Source organism: Cetorhinus maximus, chromosome 11 (genome assembly GCF_964194155.1).
Source record: "Cetorhinus maximus chromosome 11, sCetMax3.hap1.1, whole genome shotgun sequence".
NCBI lineage: Eukaryota > Metazoa > Chordata > Chondrichthyes > Lamniformes > Cetorhinidae > Cetorhinus > Cetorhinus maximus.
In genome coordinates, this window is record NC_135889.1 from 120,045,599 (window position 1) to 120,066,150 (window position 20,552).

General features: G+C 45.3%; 2 protein-coding genes across 4 annotated transcripts in view; one reads left to right on the forward strand and one right to left on the reverse strand.

Annotated features, from left to right (window-relative positions):
• nhej1 (nonhomologous end-joining factor 1) overlaps window positions 1-20,552 on the reverse strand; it is a 249,883-nt gene that overhangs the window by 181,173 nt on the left and 48,158 nt on the right. For all 3 annotated transcript variants that reach the window (XM_078552707.1, XM_078552708.1, XM_078552709.1), the window contains one exon: window positions 15,283-15,341. In XM_078552707.1, the coding sequence (XP_078408833.1) occupies window positions 15,283-15,341 (59 nt within the window). The remainder of the gene's footprint in view (window positions 1-15,282; window positions 15,342-20,552) is intronic.
• LOC144686882 (tubulin alpha-1D chain) overlaps window positions 1-20,552 on the forward strand; it is a 917,839-nt gene that overhangs the window by 174,290 nt on the left and 722,997 nt on the right. The gene's annotated exons all lie outside the window — the stretch shown is intronic.

Consider the following 20,552-nt stretch of genomic DNA (forward strand, 5'->3'; position numbering starts at 1 on the left):
GCCAGTAGTGAATGGCAACTACGAAGCTGCAATGTACGACCATACTCACAGCGCCGCACAGCTCTTGTCCTCTGGAGCAGGCATTCATGCACGCACTTAAAAAAAAAATGATTCACGCACTCCCAGTACGACAGCTATAGTATCAAACTGTGGAGATAATATCACACTCTCACGGTATAAAAGTCCTTTTTTTAATCAAACTATATAAACAAAAAGCCCAACCATGAATGCTGGGAATCTGAAGTAATAACAGAGAATGCAATAACAGGGTACAGTAGTGTAGTGGTTATGTTACTGGACTAATAATCCAGAGGACGGGAGTTCAATTCCCACACCATGGCACTTTGAGAATTTGAATTCTATTTAAAAAAAAAAAATCTGGAAATAAAACGTTGCTGTCAGTAAACGTGACCAGGAAACTGTTGGGTTGTTGGGAAAACTGAACTGATTCACAAATGTGCTTTAGTTCAAGTCCCACTCCAGAGCCTTGAGCACAAAATCGAGGGTGACACACCCGGTATAGTGCTGCACTATCAGAGGTGCTGCCTTTCAGGTGAGATGTCAAGCTGAGGCCCTTTCAGGTGGATACAAAAGATTCCATGGCTGCTATTGTGAGGGAGAGCAGGGCTCCTGGGCTAATGTGTATTCCGCAACTAACATCACAGAAACAGATTGTGCGATCATTTCCACAGTGCTGTTTGTGGGAGCTTGCTGTGCGCAAACAGGCACTGGGTTCCCTACATTGTAAGTGTCTGCAATAGCTGTAAAACGCTTTAGTAGGTCCTGAAGTTGTGAAAGGTGCCATAGAAATGCAAGTCTTTCTATCTTCTTTCTTTGTTCAGAGGAGGAAGCCCAGCATCTAGGCTAGGCTTACATGCGACTCCAGTCCCACACAAATGTGGTTCACTCTTAGCTGCCCTGTGAAGAAGGCGATCAAACTGCTACATCAGTGATTCAAAAAAATACACCAGTGTCTTCTGACACGAGATGCAAATGATTATAAAATTAAATAAACAAATTGTGAAATGCAAACCCAGGTCAACCAACAACATTATACAGCACCTTTAATCCAATAAAAGGTCCTTCACAGGAGCTTTATCAGACAGAATTTGATACTGAGCCATCCCTTGCCACCAAGGCAGCATTTGACCGAGTGTGGCATCAAGGAGCCCTAGCAAAAATTGGAGTCAATGGGAATCAAGGGGGAAACTCTCCACCATCCTGACTTGGAATTGTATCGCCGTTCCTTCACTGTCGCTGGGTCAAAATCCTGGAGCTCTCTCCCTCGCCACACTGTGGGTGTACCGACATCACATGGACTGCTGTTGTCCAAGAAGGCAGCTCCCTACCACCTTCTCAAGAGCAATTAGGGACGGGCAATAACAATGCTGGCCTAGTCAGCGATGCCCACGTCTCATCATAGAATATGTAAAAAAAAACGGTATTAAGACAAGTGACTAAATGCTAGGTCAAAGAGGCAGGTTTTAAGGAGCATCTTAAGGAGGAGGAGAAAGAGGTAGAGAGGTTTAGGGAGAGAATTCTAGCGCTTAGGACCTCAGCAGCTGGAGATACGGTCACCAATGATGGAGAGATTAAAACCTGGAATGAGCAAGGGACTAAAATTGAAATAATGCAGAGATCTCAGAGCATTGTAGGACTGCTGGGGGTTACAAAGATAGGGTTAAGCTATTTGGGTTTAACCTCTTCTACCTCACCTAATGTGATGCAGCCTTACTGTCAGAAGTCCCGCAACTGCACTGCACGTATGGAGTAAGCAGGCGCTGTCTTCCCCAAAAGCAGGGGTTGGTTTTAACCACCTGAAGTCTACTTGTCTAACAGTGCAGCTGAGGACCAGGAAGGATGATCCTGTTCTTTATGTGGACCCTGTGATCCCACACGTATTCCTCTCTGTCAGCATTCCAGGAAGAAGATTGATCAGCACTGCGGTGAATCAAATCCAACTGTAAACTGAGAGATCGAGTTTATTTTGTGCGCACTAGGTGACGGAATTCAATTTTCAGTGAAATGTAGTCAAATCCCTATTCTTCCATGTAACAGTAAAAATAAAAATTATGGAAATATTGCTTAAAATTTTACGAACCAATGTTCACTGAACTGACCTCTCCTTTGATCACTCTTTCTACTTTAAAGTTGGAGCAGACAATCCCGATCTCGGCTCAACAGAAAGCCAGGCACTTAATCTCTCCCCTTCCCCTCCCCCCCCCGACCATCAACCCTTCTGGGGTTTTAAAGAAGTGTTCATGGTATTTGGGCATCGCTGGCAAGGTCGGCATTTATTGTCCAGCCCTACTTGTCTTGAGAAGGTGGTGATCTTTCTTCCGTGGGCCTGTGTAGCAGTTTGATAGAATTTGAGTGACTTGCTAGGCTACATCAGAGGGCTCCAAAGGGCATGGGACTGGAGTAGGCCAGGCTAGGTTAGGATGGCAGATTTCCTTCCCTAAAGGGTATCAGTGAGTCAGTTTGGTTTTTACGACAATCCAACACCTTCATGGTCACTTTCACTACTGCCAGCTTTTTATTTCCAAAACTTTTAACTAAATTCAAATGCTCCTTCTTTGGATTATTTGGTCTATCTGGTTCACTAATGTCCTTTAGAGAAGGAAATCCGCCATCCTTAACCAGCATGGACCTATAGTGACTCTAGTCCCACAGCAAATGAGGTTGACTTTTAACTGCCCTCTGAAAGTCATTCACAGTTGTATTCAAGAAGGCGGCTCATCACCACTTTCTTAAAGTCAATTAGGGATGGGCAATAAATGGTAACCTTGCCAGCAATGCTTTCATTTTATGAATGAGTTTTTAAAATGTTCCATTGTCTCAAACTAACATGGCTCTCTGTCAGCCACTTCATCTAGTCCTGGCTATGTGTAAAGCCTTGGTCAGGTCCCATTTGGAGTACCATGCTCAGTATATATCAGACAGGATATATTGGCCTTGGAGGGGATTTAGTTGGTAGGTTGCATACGGAGGGCTTGTATTCCCTTGAGGTTAGGGGATTGTGGCGTGATCTAAGGAAGTAATTTAGGATGGATGGTCCAAATAACCTTCATTATCTATAATGTTCTTGTAGGGAGCCCCCGTTTATCAATAATATATAATTTTCCTCTACGTCCACGTCTTCTCTGGGAATGATTCCACTTGTTAATCACTCTCACCTTGAAGGTACATCTGAACTGTGTAACACACCTTTTCTTGGCCAAGTTTAAACTGATTATTTCCTTGTTAACACTGAGCACAGGAACAAGACTCATAAGTGACAAGTAACATTCGCGCCACAGAAGTGCCAGGCAACTACTATCTCCAACAAGAGAGAATCTAACCATCTCCTCTTGATATTCAATGGCATTACCATCACTGAATCCCCCACTATCAACATCCTGGGGGTTAACATTGACCATAAACTGAATTGAACCAGCCATATAAATACTGTGGCTGCAAGAGCAGGTCAGAGGTTAGCAATTTTGCAGCGAGTATCTTACTTCCTGACTCCCCAAAGCCTGTCTACCATGTTCAAGGCACACGTCAGGAGTATGATGGTATACTCTCCACTTGCCCGGATGAGCACATCTCCAATCCTTAAGAAGCTTGACACCATCCTGGGCAAAGCAGCCCGTTTGATTGGCGCCCCATCCAGCACCTTCAACCTTCACTCCCTCTGCCACTAACACACAGTAGCAGCAGAATGCATCATCGACAAGATGCACTGCAGCAACACACCAAGGCTCCTTTGACAGCGGCTTCCAAACCCATGACCACTACCACCTAGAAGGACAAGGGCAGCAGATACACGGGAACACCACCACCTACAAGTTCCCTTCCGAGCCAAACACAATCCTGACTTGGAATTATATCGCTGTAATTTCACTGTTGCTGGGTCAAGATCCTGGAACTACCCCCTAAGCATTGTGAGTGTACCTTGCAGTGGTTCAAGAGGGTGGCTCTCTACCACTTTCTAAAGGACAATTAGGGATGGGTGACACCTACATCCTGTGAAAGAATAAAAAAGCAGGAGGAAGTCATTCAGCCCCTGCGCGTTTACCGCCATTCAAAGAGATCATGTATGTTAATCCCAACTTGCCTTGGTTCTGTAATCCTTAATACCTTTAGCAAACAGTTTCGAACAGTTTTGAAATTTTCAACTGACCCCCCCCCCAACCCCCCACCCACCCCACCCACCCCACCCCAACCCCCCACCCCCCCACCCCCACCACATTAGCACCCACAACTTTTTGTGGGCGAGTTCCAGATTTCCACAACCTTTTGTGTGGTGAAGTGATTCCTGACATCAGGTACCTTAAAAAAAGTAGAAGAATGAGAGGTGATCTTATTGAAACAAGTAAGGTCCTGAGGGGACCTGACAGGGTGGATACAAGGAGTATGTTTCCCTCGTGGGAGAGACTACAACTAGGGGACACAGTTTGAAAATAAGGGGTCTCCTATTTTAGACAGAGGTGGGAGAATTTTTTCTCTCAGAGGGTGGTGAGTCTGTGGAGTTCTCTTCCCCAGAAAGCAGTGGAGGCAGAGTCATTGATAATTTTTAAGGCAGAGTTAGATGGATCATTGACTAACAAAGGGTATCGGGGGTAAGGCAGGAAAGTGAAGTTGAGGCCACAATCAGATCATCAATGATCTTATTGTAAGGCAGAGCAGGCTCGAAGGACCAAATGGTCTACTCCTGCTTCTAATTCACATGTTCCTTTGTATATTCGTATCACCCCTAGATAACTTAGCTCTAATTTTAAAGGTTATTTCACCCCTTCTGCTGGACCTCTCCCACCAGAGGAAGTGATGTTTCATATCCTGCAGAATTATTTCACAATGACGCGTGTCAACGGAATACTCCACCTTTACAAACTGTGTCACAGCCAGAGGCTACAATAATTTAATTTCTTGATGTAGAATGTTTTCATTTAAAGTGGAAGCTTCAGTTACATCAGCTGAGAGGAGAGGGAAAGAGGAACTAGCTGGGAGGAGTTACAAAGCACAGGTTTTCTAATTATCACATACACACTCTCCTCCCAGCCATGTTCCATCAAATTTCACTATTTAAACAAAAACATTGATTTACCTTCTTTCTCATTAAAAAAAATGGAAATTAAAATGGCTCAAAAGCACACAGCAATTATCAGTAACTTCACAGTAAAGCTAATGTTCACACTTTACAATATATTACATGGGCACATAGCCTGAAAGTTCTGAGAGAATGACAGGGTGAAAAAGAACTGCATCGTCAACCGCTGCCACTAGAGGCTGCAAGTGAGTTACTATATTTAAAGGCACTGGTGCCCTCCAATGGTAGAGAGTAAGTAGGTGATGTGACAAAGCTCAAACCTTCTGCAGAAATATTGAAATTTATAAATTAACTTTCCTGCGTAATTTAAGAGAGGAAGAAAATTGGAAAAGCAAGACGATGAATCTAGCAAAGCGATTATGGATTTTTCTGCCTACCAGAGGCACTCTATTGACCATCCGTTGGACGAGATGTTAAATTGAGGCCCCCCCCGTCTGCCCCCTCGGGTGAACTGCAGGGCTATATTTTAAAGAAGAGCAAAGGTGGTCTTCCTTGTAACATGGCCAATATTTGCCGCTTGATCAATGTCACCAAAAAAAAAACCAGATTGCCCAGATATCATCACACTGCTCTTTGTGGGATCTTGCTGTGTGGAAACTGGCAGCTGTGTTTCCTACATTACAACAGTGACAGCACTTCAAAACAACCTCATTGGCTATAAAGTGCTTTGGAACATCCTGAGGATGTGAAAGGTAATATATAAATCTAACTATAAAAACAAAAAGCTAAAAGCTACTGCGGATGCTGGAAATCCAAAACAAAAACAGAATTACCTGGAAAAACTCAGCAGGTCTGGCAGCATCGGCGGAGAAGAAATCAGTTAACGTTTCGAGCCTTCATGGCCCTTCGGCAGAACTGGAGCATAGTTAGAAGAAGGGAGAAATATAAATTGGTTTAAGGTGGGGGGGGGGTGGGGGGGGGGGTGGGGGGAGAGACACATTGAGGGTGTGGTGTGGCGATTGTGGAGATGAGCAGATAATCAAAAGATGTCACAGACAAAAGGGTCAAAGAGGTGTTGAAGGTGGTGGTATTTGTCTGAGAAAAGTGCTAATTAAGAATGGAAGACAGGATATTCAAAGTACAGCTCTAGTGGGGGTGGGGTGGAAAGACTAAAGGTTTTAGTTTTAGATTTAAAAATAATGGAAATAGGTGGGGAAAGAAGAATCTATATAAATTATTGAAAAAAAAAGCAGGGGGGGGGGGTGGGGAAGAAACGGGGTGGGGATGGGGGGAGGCTGAGCGTCAACTCGCAGACGTTTCCTCCTACCTCTCCCTGGACCATGACCCCACCACAGAACATCAAGCCATTGTTTCCAGGACTGTCACTGACCTCATCTCCTCTGGAGATCTTCCTCCCACAGCTTCCAACCTGATAGTCGCCCAACCTCGGACGGCCCGCTTCTACCTCCTACCCAAAATCCACAAACAGAACTGTCCTGGCAGACCGATCGTGTCAGCCTGTTCCTGCCCCACGGAACTCATTTCTCGTTATCTTGACTCCCTTCTCTCTCCCCTTGTCCAGTCCCTTCCCACCTACATCCGTGATTCCTCTGACACCTTACGTCACATCAACAATTTCCAGTTCCCTGGCCCCAACCGCTTCCTCTTCACCATGGATGTCCAATCCCTCTACACCTCCATCCCCCACCAGGATGGTCTGAGGGCCCTTAGCTTCTTCCTTGAACAGAGGCCCCAACAATCCCCATCCACCACTACTCTCCTCCGTCTGGCTGAACTTGTTCTCACACTGAACAATTTCTCCTTTAACTCCTCTCACTTCCTCCAAATAAAAGGTGTGGCTATGGGTACCCGCATGGGCCCCAGCTATGCCTGTCTCTTTATGGGGTATGTGGAACATTCCTTGTTCCAGTCCTACTCCGGCCCCCTCCCACAACTCTTTCTCCGGTACATCGATGATTACTTCGGTGCTGCTTCATGCTCTCGTCGGGACCTGGAAAAATTTATTAATTTTGCTTCCAATCTCCACTCCTCCATCATCTTCACATGGTCCATCTCTGACACTTCTCTTCCCTTCCTTGACCTCTCTGTCTCAATTTCTGATGATAGACTGTCCACCAATATCCATTACAAGCCTACCGACTCCCACAGCTACCTCGACTACAGCTCCTCACACCCCGCTTCCTGTAAAGACTCCATCCCATTCTCTCAGTTCCTTCGCCTCCGTCGCATCTGTTCTGATGACGCTACCTTCAAAAACAGCTCCTCTGACATGTCCTCCTTCTTCCTTAACCGAGGTTTTCCATCCACGGTCGTTGACAGGGCCCTCAACCGTGTCCGGCCCATATCCCGCGCATCCTCCCTCACGCCTTCTCCTCCTTCCCAGAAACATGATAGGGTCCCCCTTGTCCTCACTTATCACCCCACCAGCCTCCGCATTCAAAGGATCATCCTCCGCCATTTCCGCCAACTCCAGCATGATGCCACCACCAAACACATCTTCCCTTCACCCCCCCTGACGGCATTCCGTAGGGATCGTTCCCTCCGGGACACCCTGGTCCACTCCTCCATCACCCCCCTACTCCTCAACCCCCACTTATGGCACCTCCCCATGCCCACGCAGAAGATGCAACACCTGCCCCTTCACTTCCTCTCTCCTCACCGTCCAAGGGCCCAAACACTCCTTTCAAGTGAAGCAGCATTTCACTTGCATTTCCCCTAACTTAGTCTACTGCATTCGTTGCTCCCAATGCGGTCTCCTCTACATTGGAGAGACCAAACGCAAACTGGGCGACCGTTTTGCGGAACACCTGCGGTCTGTCCGCAAGAAAGACCCAAACCTCCCTGTCGCTTGCCATTTTAACACTCCACCCTGTTCTCTTGCCAACATGTCTGTCCTTGGCTTGCTGCATTGTTCCAGTGAAGCCCAACGCAAACTGGAGGAACAGCACCTCATCTTCTGACTAGGCACTTTACAGCCCTCCGGGCTGAATATTGAATTCAACAACTTTAGATCTTAAACTCCCCCTCCCCCCATCCCCACCCCGTTTCTTCCCCCCACCCCGCTTTTTTTTTTCAATAATTTATATAGATTCTTCTTTCCCCACCTATTTCCATTATTTTTAAATCTAAAACTAAAACCTTTAGTCTTTCCACCCCACCCCCACTAGAGCTGTACTTTGAATATCCTGTCTTCCATTCTTAATTAGCACTTTTCTCAGACAAATACCACCACCTTCAACACCTCTTTGACCCTTTTGTCTGTGACATCTTTTGATTATCTGCTCATCTCCACAATCGCCACACCACACCCTCAATGTGTCTCTCCCCCCCCCCCCCCCCCCCCACCCACCCACCTTAAACCAATTTATATTTCTCCCTTCTTCTAACTATGCTCCAGTTCTGCCGAAGGGCCATGAAGGCTCGAAACGTTAACTGATTTCTTCTCCGCCGATGCTGCCATAAATCTAACTACTTTATCTTTCTTTCAATTCCTGTTACCTGTTTCTGGAATTCGAAGTCCACCATTTAAATCTTTTTCATGTGAAGGGTCACAAAAGCCAAGAGCAGGTGCATGTCTACTGGTCATAGCAAAACAACCGTGGCTTGCATTTCCATACAGTCTTTAACTCAGTAAAACATCCCAAGGTGCTTCACAGGAGCATTATCAAACAAAACTCGAAACGCAAGCTACACAAGGAGATAACAGCACAGGTGACCATAAGCTTGGTCAATGAGGTTAGCTTTAAGGAGTTTTATTTTTAGAGATGAAGAGAGAGGAGAGAGGGGTTTAGGGAGGAAATTCCAGAGCTTAGGGTCCAGGCAGCTGAAGGCACAGCCGCCAGTGGTGGAGCGACTAAAATCGGGGATGTGCAAAAGGATGGAATTGGAGGAATGCAGAGGGATAAAGGGCTGGAGGAGGTTACAGAGCTGCAGAGGGGTGAGGCCACGGAGGCATTTGAAAACAAAGATTAAGATTTTAGAATCAAAACATTGCTGGACTGGGAGCCGATGTAGGCCAGCAAACACAAAGGCTGATGGGTGAGCGGAAACATGGAATCATGGGTAATGAGAACTGCAAAGCGTGGGGCCAGAAAGGTGGAGAAAAGAATGAGCACTCTTGTTTCTTTATCAGGTATGCCTATTTGTGAGTTCTCAGTCTTAGATCTTCAGGATAACATCAGGCAGGGATCGGCTCGTGTTTCCTGTTGACAGTAGTGGACACTGGGCTAGTAATCCAGAGGCCCAGGTTAATGCCCTGGGAACATGGGTTCAAATTTCACCATAGCAGCTGGTGGAATTTAAATTCATTCCATAAATCTGGAATATAAAGCTAGTCTCAGTAATGGTGACCATGAAACTATCAATTGTTGCAGAAACCCATCTGGGAGAGAAACCTGCCATCTTTACCCTGTCTGGCCTAGATGTGACTCTAGATGTGATCCTCAGCAATGTCCTTGACTCTTAACTGCCCTCTGAAAAGGTCTAGCAAGCCACTCAGTTCAAGGACAATTAAGGATGGACAACAAATATTGGCCTGCCAGAAACGCCCACGTGTCTTGAAGGAAAAGAAATTCGGACTTCAGGCATAGGTGCAGGGGGGACTGAGCACACAATAAGGAGAGAAGTATAAGATCAGGAAAGGACGAGGTACATCACTTACTTCATCCAAAAACCTACCAGCCTATTCACATGGCTTTCCAGGGCTCTGTAAAATTGTTCTAGGGTTTTCACCTATGGTATCATGTCGAGATTCCTTCTATATCTTAAATCACTCCTCACGTGAAGAGGAACAGCTTGACATCACTCTCACCTCCAAGCCAGGAGGTCATAGGTTCCAAATCCCAAATGAGAGACTCAAGCACATAATCCAGGCCGCAGCCCAAGTGTCAGTACTGAGGGAGTGCTGCACAGCCGGAGGAGCTGTCATTCGGATGAGATGTTAAACCGTGGTCCTGTCTGCCCTCTCAGGTGGACTTAAAAGATCCCATGGCACTATTTTGAAGAAAATCGGGGATGGGGCGCAGGGGGAGGTCGGGGGTGGGGGGGGGGGGGGGGGGGAGGAAATTAGAAAAGCTGGCTATTTTCACATTTATTTGCGGGACTTGCTGCAAAAATTGGCTGTCAGGTTTCCGAACGTTATGACACTGACAATATTTCAACTGACTGTGAAGTGCTTTGGGACTGTGTGAAGTCATGAAAGGTTCTATACAAATGGAAGTTTGTTCTTTAGCAGGTATAAAAATTTGTCTTTAGCTGATGTAACCTAATCTTCAGATCAGAAAGATAATTAATTATGGAGGGAACCATTCAGTTCATCAATCGCAGTCCATCTTTCACAGAAACTGGATCGCAGCCCTCAGGCTATCTAACCACCCCCGGAATAGTTTCAAAATCCTTGCATCCATTGCCCAACTGAAGAACACTCCGTGTGTAAGTGTTTCCTGTATCCAAGCTCAGAGTGCTTGATGGAACAGAGCAGAGTATTACAATGCATCTAACTCCTGCTGTACCTGCCCTGGGAGCGTTTACTGGGGACAGAGTAGAGGGAGCTTTAATCTGGATCTAACCCCGTGCTGTACCTGCTCTGGGGGTGTTTGATGTCTGAAATGGAACTTACTTTGCTAATATCTTTCCTCACTTTGAAAAGCACCAAAAACAGCACACATAACAAAAAGACACCAGGGAAACAAACGCATCATTGTTATCATCACCAAGGGGACGAGACAACACTGCCATTCCATCCCATGTTTCAATGTGTGTACCAGCCCTCTGAAGGATAGCACAGATATCATTCAATTACAGATTTCATTCAATTTTCAGTATGGCTTCACCTCAGCAGCACTTCTCTGTAATTACCACCCCACACACCAGGCACAAAGCACAGCCGGAGGACGAGACTGGCCATGCTTTGTGGTTTGTGGTTGTGTGCCCAAGTAATGAGCATAACCCATTCCTCCTCCTTCCTTTGAAAAAAAAGGCTTTATGCGTGCGAGGCGCTGCATTTTTGGTAGGAATAATAAGGGAAGCCACCTACTCCTTAGCAAGAGGAGTCTGAATGGGGTACAGGCACAAGGCAATCTGGGAGCACAGATTCACAAATCATTAGCAGTTGTGACCCAGGTTATGATCACAAAAAGTACAAACAATGCAGAGGAGTTCATTTCTAGAGGAACAGAATTGAAAAGGAGAGGAGTTATGTTCAGCTTATACGGAACCTTGATTAGACTTCACAGAGTACGACGCGCAATTCTGGTCTCCATATTACTGAAAGGATGTAGAGGTACTGGAGAAGGTGTAAGAAGGTTTACAAGGATGATACCAGATTGGAGAGGGTACAACTATCGGGAAAGACTAAACAGGCTGAGGGTTCTTTCTCTAGAATAAAGAGGACAATGAAATGTGACCTGATAGACGCCGTTAAAATTATGAAAGGGTTTGAGAAGACAGTCCCACTTTTGGGAAAGTCCAAAACTATGTCCACATGATTTAACAATAAGATTTAATCTGTTATGGAATTTAGGAGAAGCTTCTTTACTCGGAGATTGGTTAGAATGTGGAATTTGCTACCACACGGAGTGGCTGAGGCAAATAACACAGATATATTTAAGGGGAAATTAGATAAGTACATGAGGGAGAAAGGATATGGTGAGCTGAAGTGAATAGAGAGGGTGAAGCTGGTGTACATCAACATTGCAATAAACATTGGGCCAAATGGCCAGTTTCTGTGTTGAATATGACTGTTCTTCAGAACTGTTCTGAAGAATCATATCAACTCCACAGATGCTGCCAGACCTCCTGAGTATTCCCAGCACTTTCGGTTTTTATTTCAGATTTCCAGCATCTGCAGTATTTTGCTTTTATTATATGGCCAGTTTCTTTGCTGTTTTCTACGTAACTCAGTGAAATCCTGAAATATCACATGGGAACCAAATAGAACCGTAGAAAGGTTATGGTGCAGAAACAGGCCATTCAGCCCATTGTGTCTGCGCCAGCCAAAAAGAGAAAAAGAAAATAGCCGCTCACTTTAATCCCACTTTCCAACACCTGGTCTGTAGCTTAGCAGGTTACAACACTTCAGACATTTTAACTGAGTTGAGCATTTCAGCCTCAACCACCAACTTAGGCAGTGAATTCCAGACACCCACCACCCTCTGGGTGAAAAAGTTTTTCCTCATGGCCCCTCTAACCCTTCTACCAATCACCCCACCCCCCACCCCACCCCCAGTAATTGACCCCTCAGCTAGGGGAAACAAGTCTTTCCTGTCTCCCTATCTAGGCCCCATAATTTTGTACACCCCTTAGCCTCCTCCGTTCGAAGGAAAACAGCCCTAGCCTATCCAATCTCTCCTCATAGCTACAATTTTCAAGCCCTGGCAACATTCTTGTAAATCTCCTCTGCACTCTCTCCACAGCAATTGTGCTCTTCCTGTAATGTGGTAACCAGAACTGTACACAAAATTCCAGCTGTGGCCTAACTAGCATTTTATACAGTTCCATCATTTCATCCCCGTTTTTGTATTCAATACCTCGCCCAATAAAGGAAAGCATTCCATATGCTTTCTTGACCACCAACCCTCAAGGATCTGTGGACATGCACTCCAAGGTCTCTCACTTCCTCAACCCCTCTCGATTACTTCCTATTTACCAAGTATTCTCCTGCTTTGTTTGCCTTCCCCAACTGCATTACCTCACACTTTTCTGGATTGAATTCCATTTGCCACTTCTCTGCCCATTCAACCACACCATTGATGTAATTCTGGAGACAACTGCTATTCTCTTCACTATCAACTGCACGGTCAATTTTTGTGTCATCTGCAAATTTCCCAATCATGCCTCCCACATTTAAGTCTAAATCATTAATATATACAGCAAACAGCAAGAGCCTCAACACTGAGCCCTGTGGAACACCTCTGGATACAATTTTCCTTTCGCAAAAACATCCATCAACCATTACCCTTTGTTTCCTGTCAGAGCAAATTTTGGGTCCAACCCATGCGATCTCACCTTCCTGACCAGTCTGCCATGTGGGACCTTGTCAAATGCCTTACTGAAATCCATGTAGACAACATCCACTGCACTACCCTCATCAATCCTCCTCGTCACTTTCTCAGAAAATTCTATTAAGTTAGTAAGACACACTCTTCCCCTAACAAAACCATGCTAACTGTCCCTGATCAATCTGTTCCTTTCTAAGTGAAGTTTATCTTGTGTCTCAGAGTTGCTTCCCGTAATTTGCCCACCACCGAAGTCAGACTGATCGGCCTATAACTTTCTGGCCTATCCCTCGCACTCCTTTTAAATAATGGTACAACGTTCGTGGGCCTCCAATCCTCTGGGACCTCGCCTGTGTCTAGTGAGGGTTGGAAAATGATCCTCAGAACATCCGCTATTTCCTCCCTGGCTTCCATCAACAGCCTGGGATACAATCCATCGGCCCTGGTGATTTATCCACCTTCAAGGGTGCTAGTCCCTCCAGTGCTTCCTCTCTCATTATGCTTATTGTATCCAATATTTCACACTCCTCCTCTTTAACTAGAATCTCTGCATCATCCCTCTCCTTAGTGAAGACAGAGACAAAGTACTCATTGAGAATCCTGCCCACATCTTCAGCATCAGTGCACAAGTTACCATGTGCATCTCTGATAGGCCCTACCTTTTCCTTAGCTATTCTCTTGCTCTTAATGTACTGGTAAAACATCTTAAGATTTCCTTTGATTTTACCTGCCAATATCTCTTCATACCCTCTCTTTGCTTTCCTAATTTCCATTTTTCTTCACCCCTGTACTTTCTATAAACCTTTAGGCTTTCTACAGTATTAAGTCTTTTCTGACTGTCATAAGCTTTCTTTTTCTGCTTTATCTTGGCCTGTATGCTTCTGGATAACCAGGGGGCTCTAGATTTGACAGTGCCACCCTTTTTCTTTGTGGGGACATGTCTACACTGTGCCTGTAGAATCTTGCCTTTGAATGCCTCCCACTGATTTGACACAGTTTTGCCTCCTAATAGCTGTATCCAGTCTACTTGCGCCAGCTCACCTCTCAGCTTTGTAAAATTTGTCTTTGCCCAATTTAGAACTCTTACTCCTGTTCTATCTTTCTCCTTTTCCATAATGATGCTAAATTTAACTATATTATGGTCACTAGCTCCAAAATAGTCCCTCACTGCTACTTCATCCACTTGCCCAACTTCATTTCTTGAGACAAAATGTAGGATTGCGCCCCCTCTCGTTGGGCTTGTTATTTGCTGGCTGATAAAGTTCGTTTGAATGCAGTTCAACAATTTTGTGCTCTCTGCACCCTTCATGCTGTTCCTATCCCAATTGATATTAGGGTATTTGAACTCCTCAACGATTACTGCCCTATTGTTTTTGCACTGAGAAAACTGTCTACAAATTTGTTCTTCTAACTCCCTTCCTCAATTTGGGGGTCTATAGTACACTCCGAGCAGTGTGACTGCCCCGTTTTTATTTCTGAGCTCAACCCATATGCTTCATTTGATGCTTCATTTGGTATATCATTTCTCCTCACATCTGTAATTGATTCTTTAACCAATAATGCGACATCCCAACCTTTTTTATCCCCCTCCCTATCTCGCCTGGAAACACTATATCCAGGGATGTTGAGCTGCCATTTTTGCCCCTCCTTAAGCCAAGTCTCCATTAAAACGATGATATCATGTTGCCATGTGTCAATCTGTGCCCTCAGCTCATCAGCTTTATTTACTACGCTCCTTGCATTTACATAAATATCTTTTAACACTGCCAAATTCCTGTGCTGTACACTTTTTAATCTGTGCTGCTTCTGTCTTTCAGAGTCACTCGCTAATTCTCCATCTCCCATTCCCTGCTCTCAATTTGCCCTCAGGTTCTCACCCCCCTGCCAATGTAGTTTAAACACTCCCACCCTCCTCTCCCACCTTGAGGACATCAACGGGTCACCGCTGTGAATCCCAAGTGCACTCTGAATGCCCGACTGAGTTTCTTCAGTGAGCGACCAACACACAGATCAGGAAAATTCACGCTATCTGGTCACGAGGTTCCTGTGCTGTTGCTGCCGTATGTCATGCTCGACTTCGCGCTGTCTTCGAGCAGTGAGCTGCTGCATGGTGGAACACACCACCTATGACACAACGAGCCCCAGCCAACTCGCAATGAATAATCATCCCACACCATCCCGCACATTCCCACCTCTGCTCAAGTACCCGACAGGGGTCAATCCAATCACCCTTACCTCTGCAAGAAATCTGTCTTTAAACTCCTCTGCGTTGAAGGTCTCGGTCTCCAAGCGATCTAGGCAGAGAAAATACAGACAAAGGATGGAAATCATCGCTTGAAAATCATCCTGCTGCTCCAGTTCAACTGAAAACACGTGGGGCAAAATAATGAAGATATTTCAGCTCAGTGCACCAGGGCAGAGACCAAACAAACTACCAGGAGGAGGAACACTGAGGTTATGTACTGAAGATGCTGGAAATACACGGTAAGGCCCATAAGTCAAGGGAGCTGCTGATGAGCAACCAACAGGGTTGCGACATTCACGGGGTCTGGATGGGTTCAGCTGCCATGGAGCAAGAACTTGGAGCAGGATTACGCCATTCGGGCCCTTGCGCCTGCTCCACCATTCCTCAGGATCATGGCTGATCTAGCTCTGGTCTCAACTCCACTTTCCTGTCAGCCCACCATAACCCTCCACTCCCTTGTCTTTCAAAAATCTGTCTACAAGGGCAGGGGAGCGGGGCTACCAGGTAACCCTCCACAACAGTGTCTCAATTGGTAGAGCACTCCTGGCTGGACTAGCAACAGGAGAGCTCATTTGTTTTGTTGGAGTTTGCTGGTTAAACCTCAGCATTACCCCTGCACGTATTTAGGGAACTGTAAGTTTCAATGCTCCTTGAGAAGGGGAGTTCTCCATGGTATCCTGGCCAATAACTATCCCTCAACCAACATTACTTAAAAACAGATGATCTGGTCATTATCACATTCATGGGGCCTTGTTGTGTGCAAATTTACTGCTATTTTTCCAACATAACAACAGTAAGTACATTCTGCGACAAGTTACTCACTCCTGTCTCCCTTAAAGTCTGTCCACAATGCACAAGTCAGGAGTGTGATGGAATACCCTCCGCTTGCCTGGATGAGTGCAGCTCCCACAACACTCAAGAAGTTTGATACGATCAGGACAAAGCAACCCTCTTGACTGACACCCCATCCACCACCTTAAAACTTCAATCCACCACCAACACATAGTGGTGACAGTGTGTACCATCTACAGGTTGCACTGCAGCAACACACCAAGGCTCCTTAGACAGCACCTTCCAAACCTGTGATCTCTACCACCTAGAAGGAAAAAGGCAGCAGATGCATGGGAACACCACCACCTGCAAGTTCCCTTCCGAGCCACACACCATCCTGACTTGGAACTATACCGCCATTCCTTCATCATTGTTGGGTCAAAATCCAGGAACTCCCTTCTCAGCAGCACTGTGGGTGTACCTACACCACATGCACTGCAGCGGTTCAAGAAGGCAGCTCATCACCACCTTCTCAAGGGCAATTAAGGATGGGCAACAAATGCTGGCCCAGCCAGCGATGGTAGCATCCCAAGAATGAATAAAAATTTGTAAATTGGCTGTAAGTGATTTAGGTCATTGAAGGTGTGACATAAAGGCAGTATATGACTTTCTACCCAGCAGGAGCCACTGATGAGCATTCAAAAGCACAGATCATGGCCAGTTCCCTCCGCTGGCTACCCCTTCGCAGCCCAGGGCACAGAGGGTTACTTAAATGATCTCAAGCCACTTCGGTCGGGATCAGCCAACTCGTGATCAAACTTGGCCCAACGCCACCTTTTCCCACAAATCTACTGACTGAACCATTCGGAGGAATTGGGAGGCATCAAAGGAGAATTCTTACAACATAAACAGTGGCAATTCATGATTATATAAACCCCACCCCCACAATCGGGTTCAAAGACCCAAGGATGAAGGAGGAGGAGGGTAAAAAGAAAATCAAAACCACTTCTCTCATTTTTTTGCAACCCAAACAGTAAAGTCACACAGTCTCCGCGAACCTAATCCCCAGGTTTCTACTGTGGGTCTTGGATCATATTCTGATTAAAATTCAACTTGATTGACACAAAGATCAACATTATACAGCACACACTACTACAAGCTGCACTAACATGCACCAAGAACCCCTCACTGTAAACACCCAGCTGCTCCAATATCAACAGTTCCTCGGTATATTTCTTTTGATTTTCCTTGCCCATTTGACACACAACATCTAAGCTCGGTAAACCTAATCCCAGGATTTTTTTTTTACTGTATGCATGCTTTTTGGGGAAAAAAAATCTTTCATATAAAATTCAATCTGACTGACAGAAAGATCAACATATCCCACACAAAGCACTATAGTTTAAGGTGGAATGATATTACTTCGACTACTCTCAGACAAATATTTTTCCTGTAAACATGAAGGATTCTCCAATCGACTACGTCCAGCTCGAAACATCCAGAAAAAACATGCTAAAATGTCGCATTTGTTTTCGGCTGGGAAGAGGGATTGTTACACAGACAGACACACGTGCACGCAGACACACAGACAGAAACACACACTCACATTCAGTCCAGCACAAACACGTACAACGCAGACATTTACCCACCCACAGCCAGGCATGCAGGCTGACCGACAGGTGCGCATACCGATAGACAGGCATGCAGGAGCACAGGTCAGCAGACCAACAGGCAGGGCGCGCAGACCTTCCATGGCATAACTTAGAGGATGCTCTGTTTGATGACATTAAGGCTGTTGTAAATGTGACAGGTAATGTATTACAGGAAGTTGGTATAACAGTCATAGAAATGCACGAGTCTAAGATATCAATGACACATTCTTGCTTACAGCATGCTCTTCCTGCAGGTGTCATGCTAACTTTCTCTAACTCGCATCAACTCAAGTGAGAGCAGCTGAGTTTTTTTTTTAGACATTGATATGGGAAAAGTGTCAGATAATGGGAGTTGAGGTAGAAGATCAGCCATGACATTGAATGGCAGAGCAGGGTTGAAAGGCTGAATGGCCTAACCCAGGTCTTATTTCTAATGTTCTTAAGCAACCTCTATTGTTCTAACCAGTTATCTACCTAGAATTCCAACAGGATAAGACCTCATGCGCAATGTGAAAGCTATCTCATGTATCCTATGATTGGGATTGCAGCTGCCGACATTCTTTGTCATCAATTCAAGAGCATCTTATAATGTGCATGACATATTCTGGGGGGGCTGTGGGAAGGAGGAGATGGCATGGCTTTGGGTCCCTCGACTGGGTTGATAATGGAAATTGCACCATTTGTAATGTTGCTACTGATTGCTTCGGCCCTGTCGCAACTCATCCGAACCTCTGATGTCTATAGCCTATCCCTCAACCAGCCTTGCTCACCCATCATGTTTACAACATCACCCATCTGCTTACTAACCTACATTGGCTCCCAATGCCCCAATGTCTCAAATATAACATTCTCATCCTTGTGCTTTCACATCCTTCCAGGGCCATTTCCTCTCCCTGTCGCTCTGACCTCCTACAACCCTCTGACTCTGGCCTCTTGTGCATCCCTGCTCCACCATTGCCAGCCTTTAGCTATCTAGTCACTACCTTGTGGAATTTCTGGCAGCAATTGTCAATGTATCAGTAATTACACTGTTAAAGACAACTGCTAGTTAAAACAGGTGATGGGCATTGGTTCTCCCATCAAAACAGTATAAATAGATATAGCTGGAACACTCTGATGTGGGAGGTACTAAGAAGTCTGTTACGCTGAAGAGCTGTTTTAAGAATAAACCAACTTGTGGAATAGACTAGCTTTGGACTTATTCTTCAACCACAAACACTTATTGTGAATAACAGCAATTCCCATATCTGAGATATCAAATGGGTGTAATTTTATTTTACATCATACACACAAGATGGGGAGAGATTATTTCCGCTGGTTGGGGATTCCAGGACTAAAAATTACAGTCAGAAGTTTGGAATGCTCTTCCTTATTGTTAACTTTGAAATCAAGACTGGTAGGTTTTTGTTAACCAATGGTATTAAGGGATATGGGGCAAAGGTGGTGTATGGGGTTAGATCACAGATTAATCATGGCTTCATTGAATGGAGGAACAGACTCGAGGGGCTAAATGGTTTCCTCCTGTTCCTATGCTGAGATGTGATCAGCATCTTGCCGGGTTGCCTTGGTGTACTCAGTGATGCAGGAGATGGTATCATCCTGTCACGTGGAATCCTGTTCCTCATGTGGGCATTCTGCAGCGGTCTTGTAACCATGGATAGATCATTGCTGCACCAAAATTGCTAAGATTTACACCTCCATATCATCAACCACCACCAACCATTCCTCAGTCCCTCTGCAGTTGAAATCTTCATCAAGGGCTTTGAAACTTTTATCCAACTATTCCTACAGTCTTCTGGCTTCTCTTCCCCCTCCATAAACTTCAGTTCATCCAAAATTGTACTCTGCTAATTGTATAGTAATAGGTATTTAATTGTATTTAATTGCAGGAGTCGATGTAGCTCAGTAGGTAGCGTCCCTGCCTCTGAGCCAGAAACTCCAGGTTCAAGTCCCATTCCAGGTCATGCTGGCCATTATTGCGTGCAATTCTGGTTGCCACATTGCCAGATGGATATGGAGGCGTTGGAGAGGGTGCAGAGGAGGTTTACCAGAATGCTGCCTGGTCTGGAGGTTATTAGCTATGAGGAGAGGTTGGAGAAACTCAGATTGCTCTCACTAGAGTTTACAAAATTATGAGTGGCATGGACAGAGTAGATAGTCAGAAGCTTTTTCCCACGGTGGAAGCGTCAATTACTAGGGGACGTAGATTTAAGGTGAGAGGAGAAAACTGTAGAGGAGATGTGCGGAGCAAGTTTTTTACGCAGAGCGTAGTGAGTGTCTGGAATTCGCTGCCAAAGGAGGTGGTGGAAGCAGGTACGATAGTGGTGTTTAAGAGGCAGCTTGACAAATACATGAATAGGATGGGAATAGAGGGATATGGACCCCAGAAGTGCAAAATGTTTTAGTTGACGGGCAATATGATCGGCGCAGCCTTGGAGGGCCGAAGGGCCTGTTCCTGTGCTGTACTTTTCTTTGTTCTTCGTTCTTTGAGTGTTTGTGGCATGGTTCAAACAGGTTGGTAATCAGTCTACTAATCTTTTCAACACTTCCCCACTATTCCCCAAAGGAGGTATAAATGTGTGCTGAGATGAAACATAAACTAGGAAGGGGGCGGGCATTAACTGGGAATATATAGGAACAGACTGAAACTATGGTTGTCGGGTCAAGAGATGCAAGTTTGTACTTTGTACCCCTGCAGATAAAAGCTTATGAAGTATGTAAAGATTGGCTCCACTTCTATCCTTCGCCATCTGGCTTTCTGGAATAGAGCATGCTACCTATATCCTGGCCCTTACCAGGTCTCTATCACCCGTTCTCTTTGTTCTTACTGACCTATG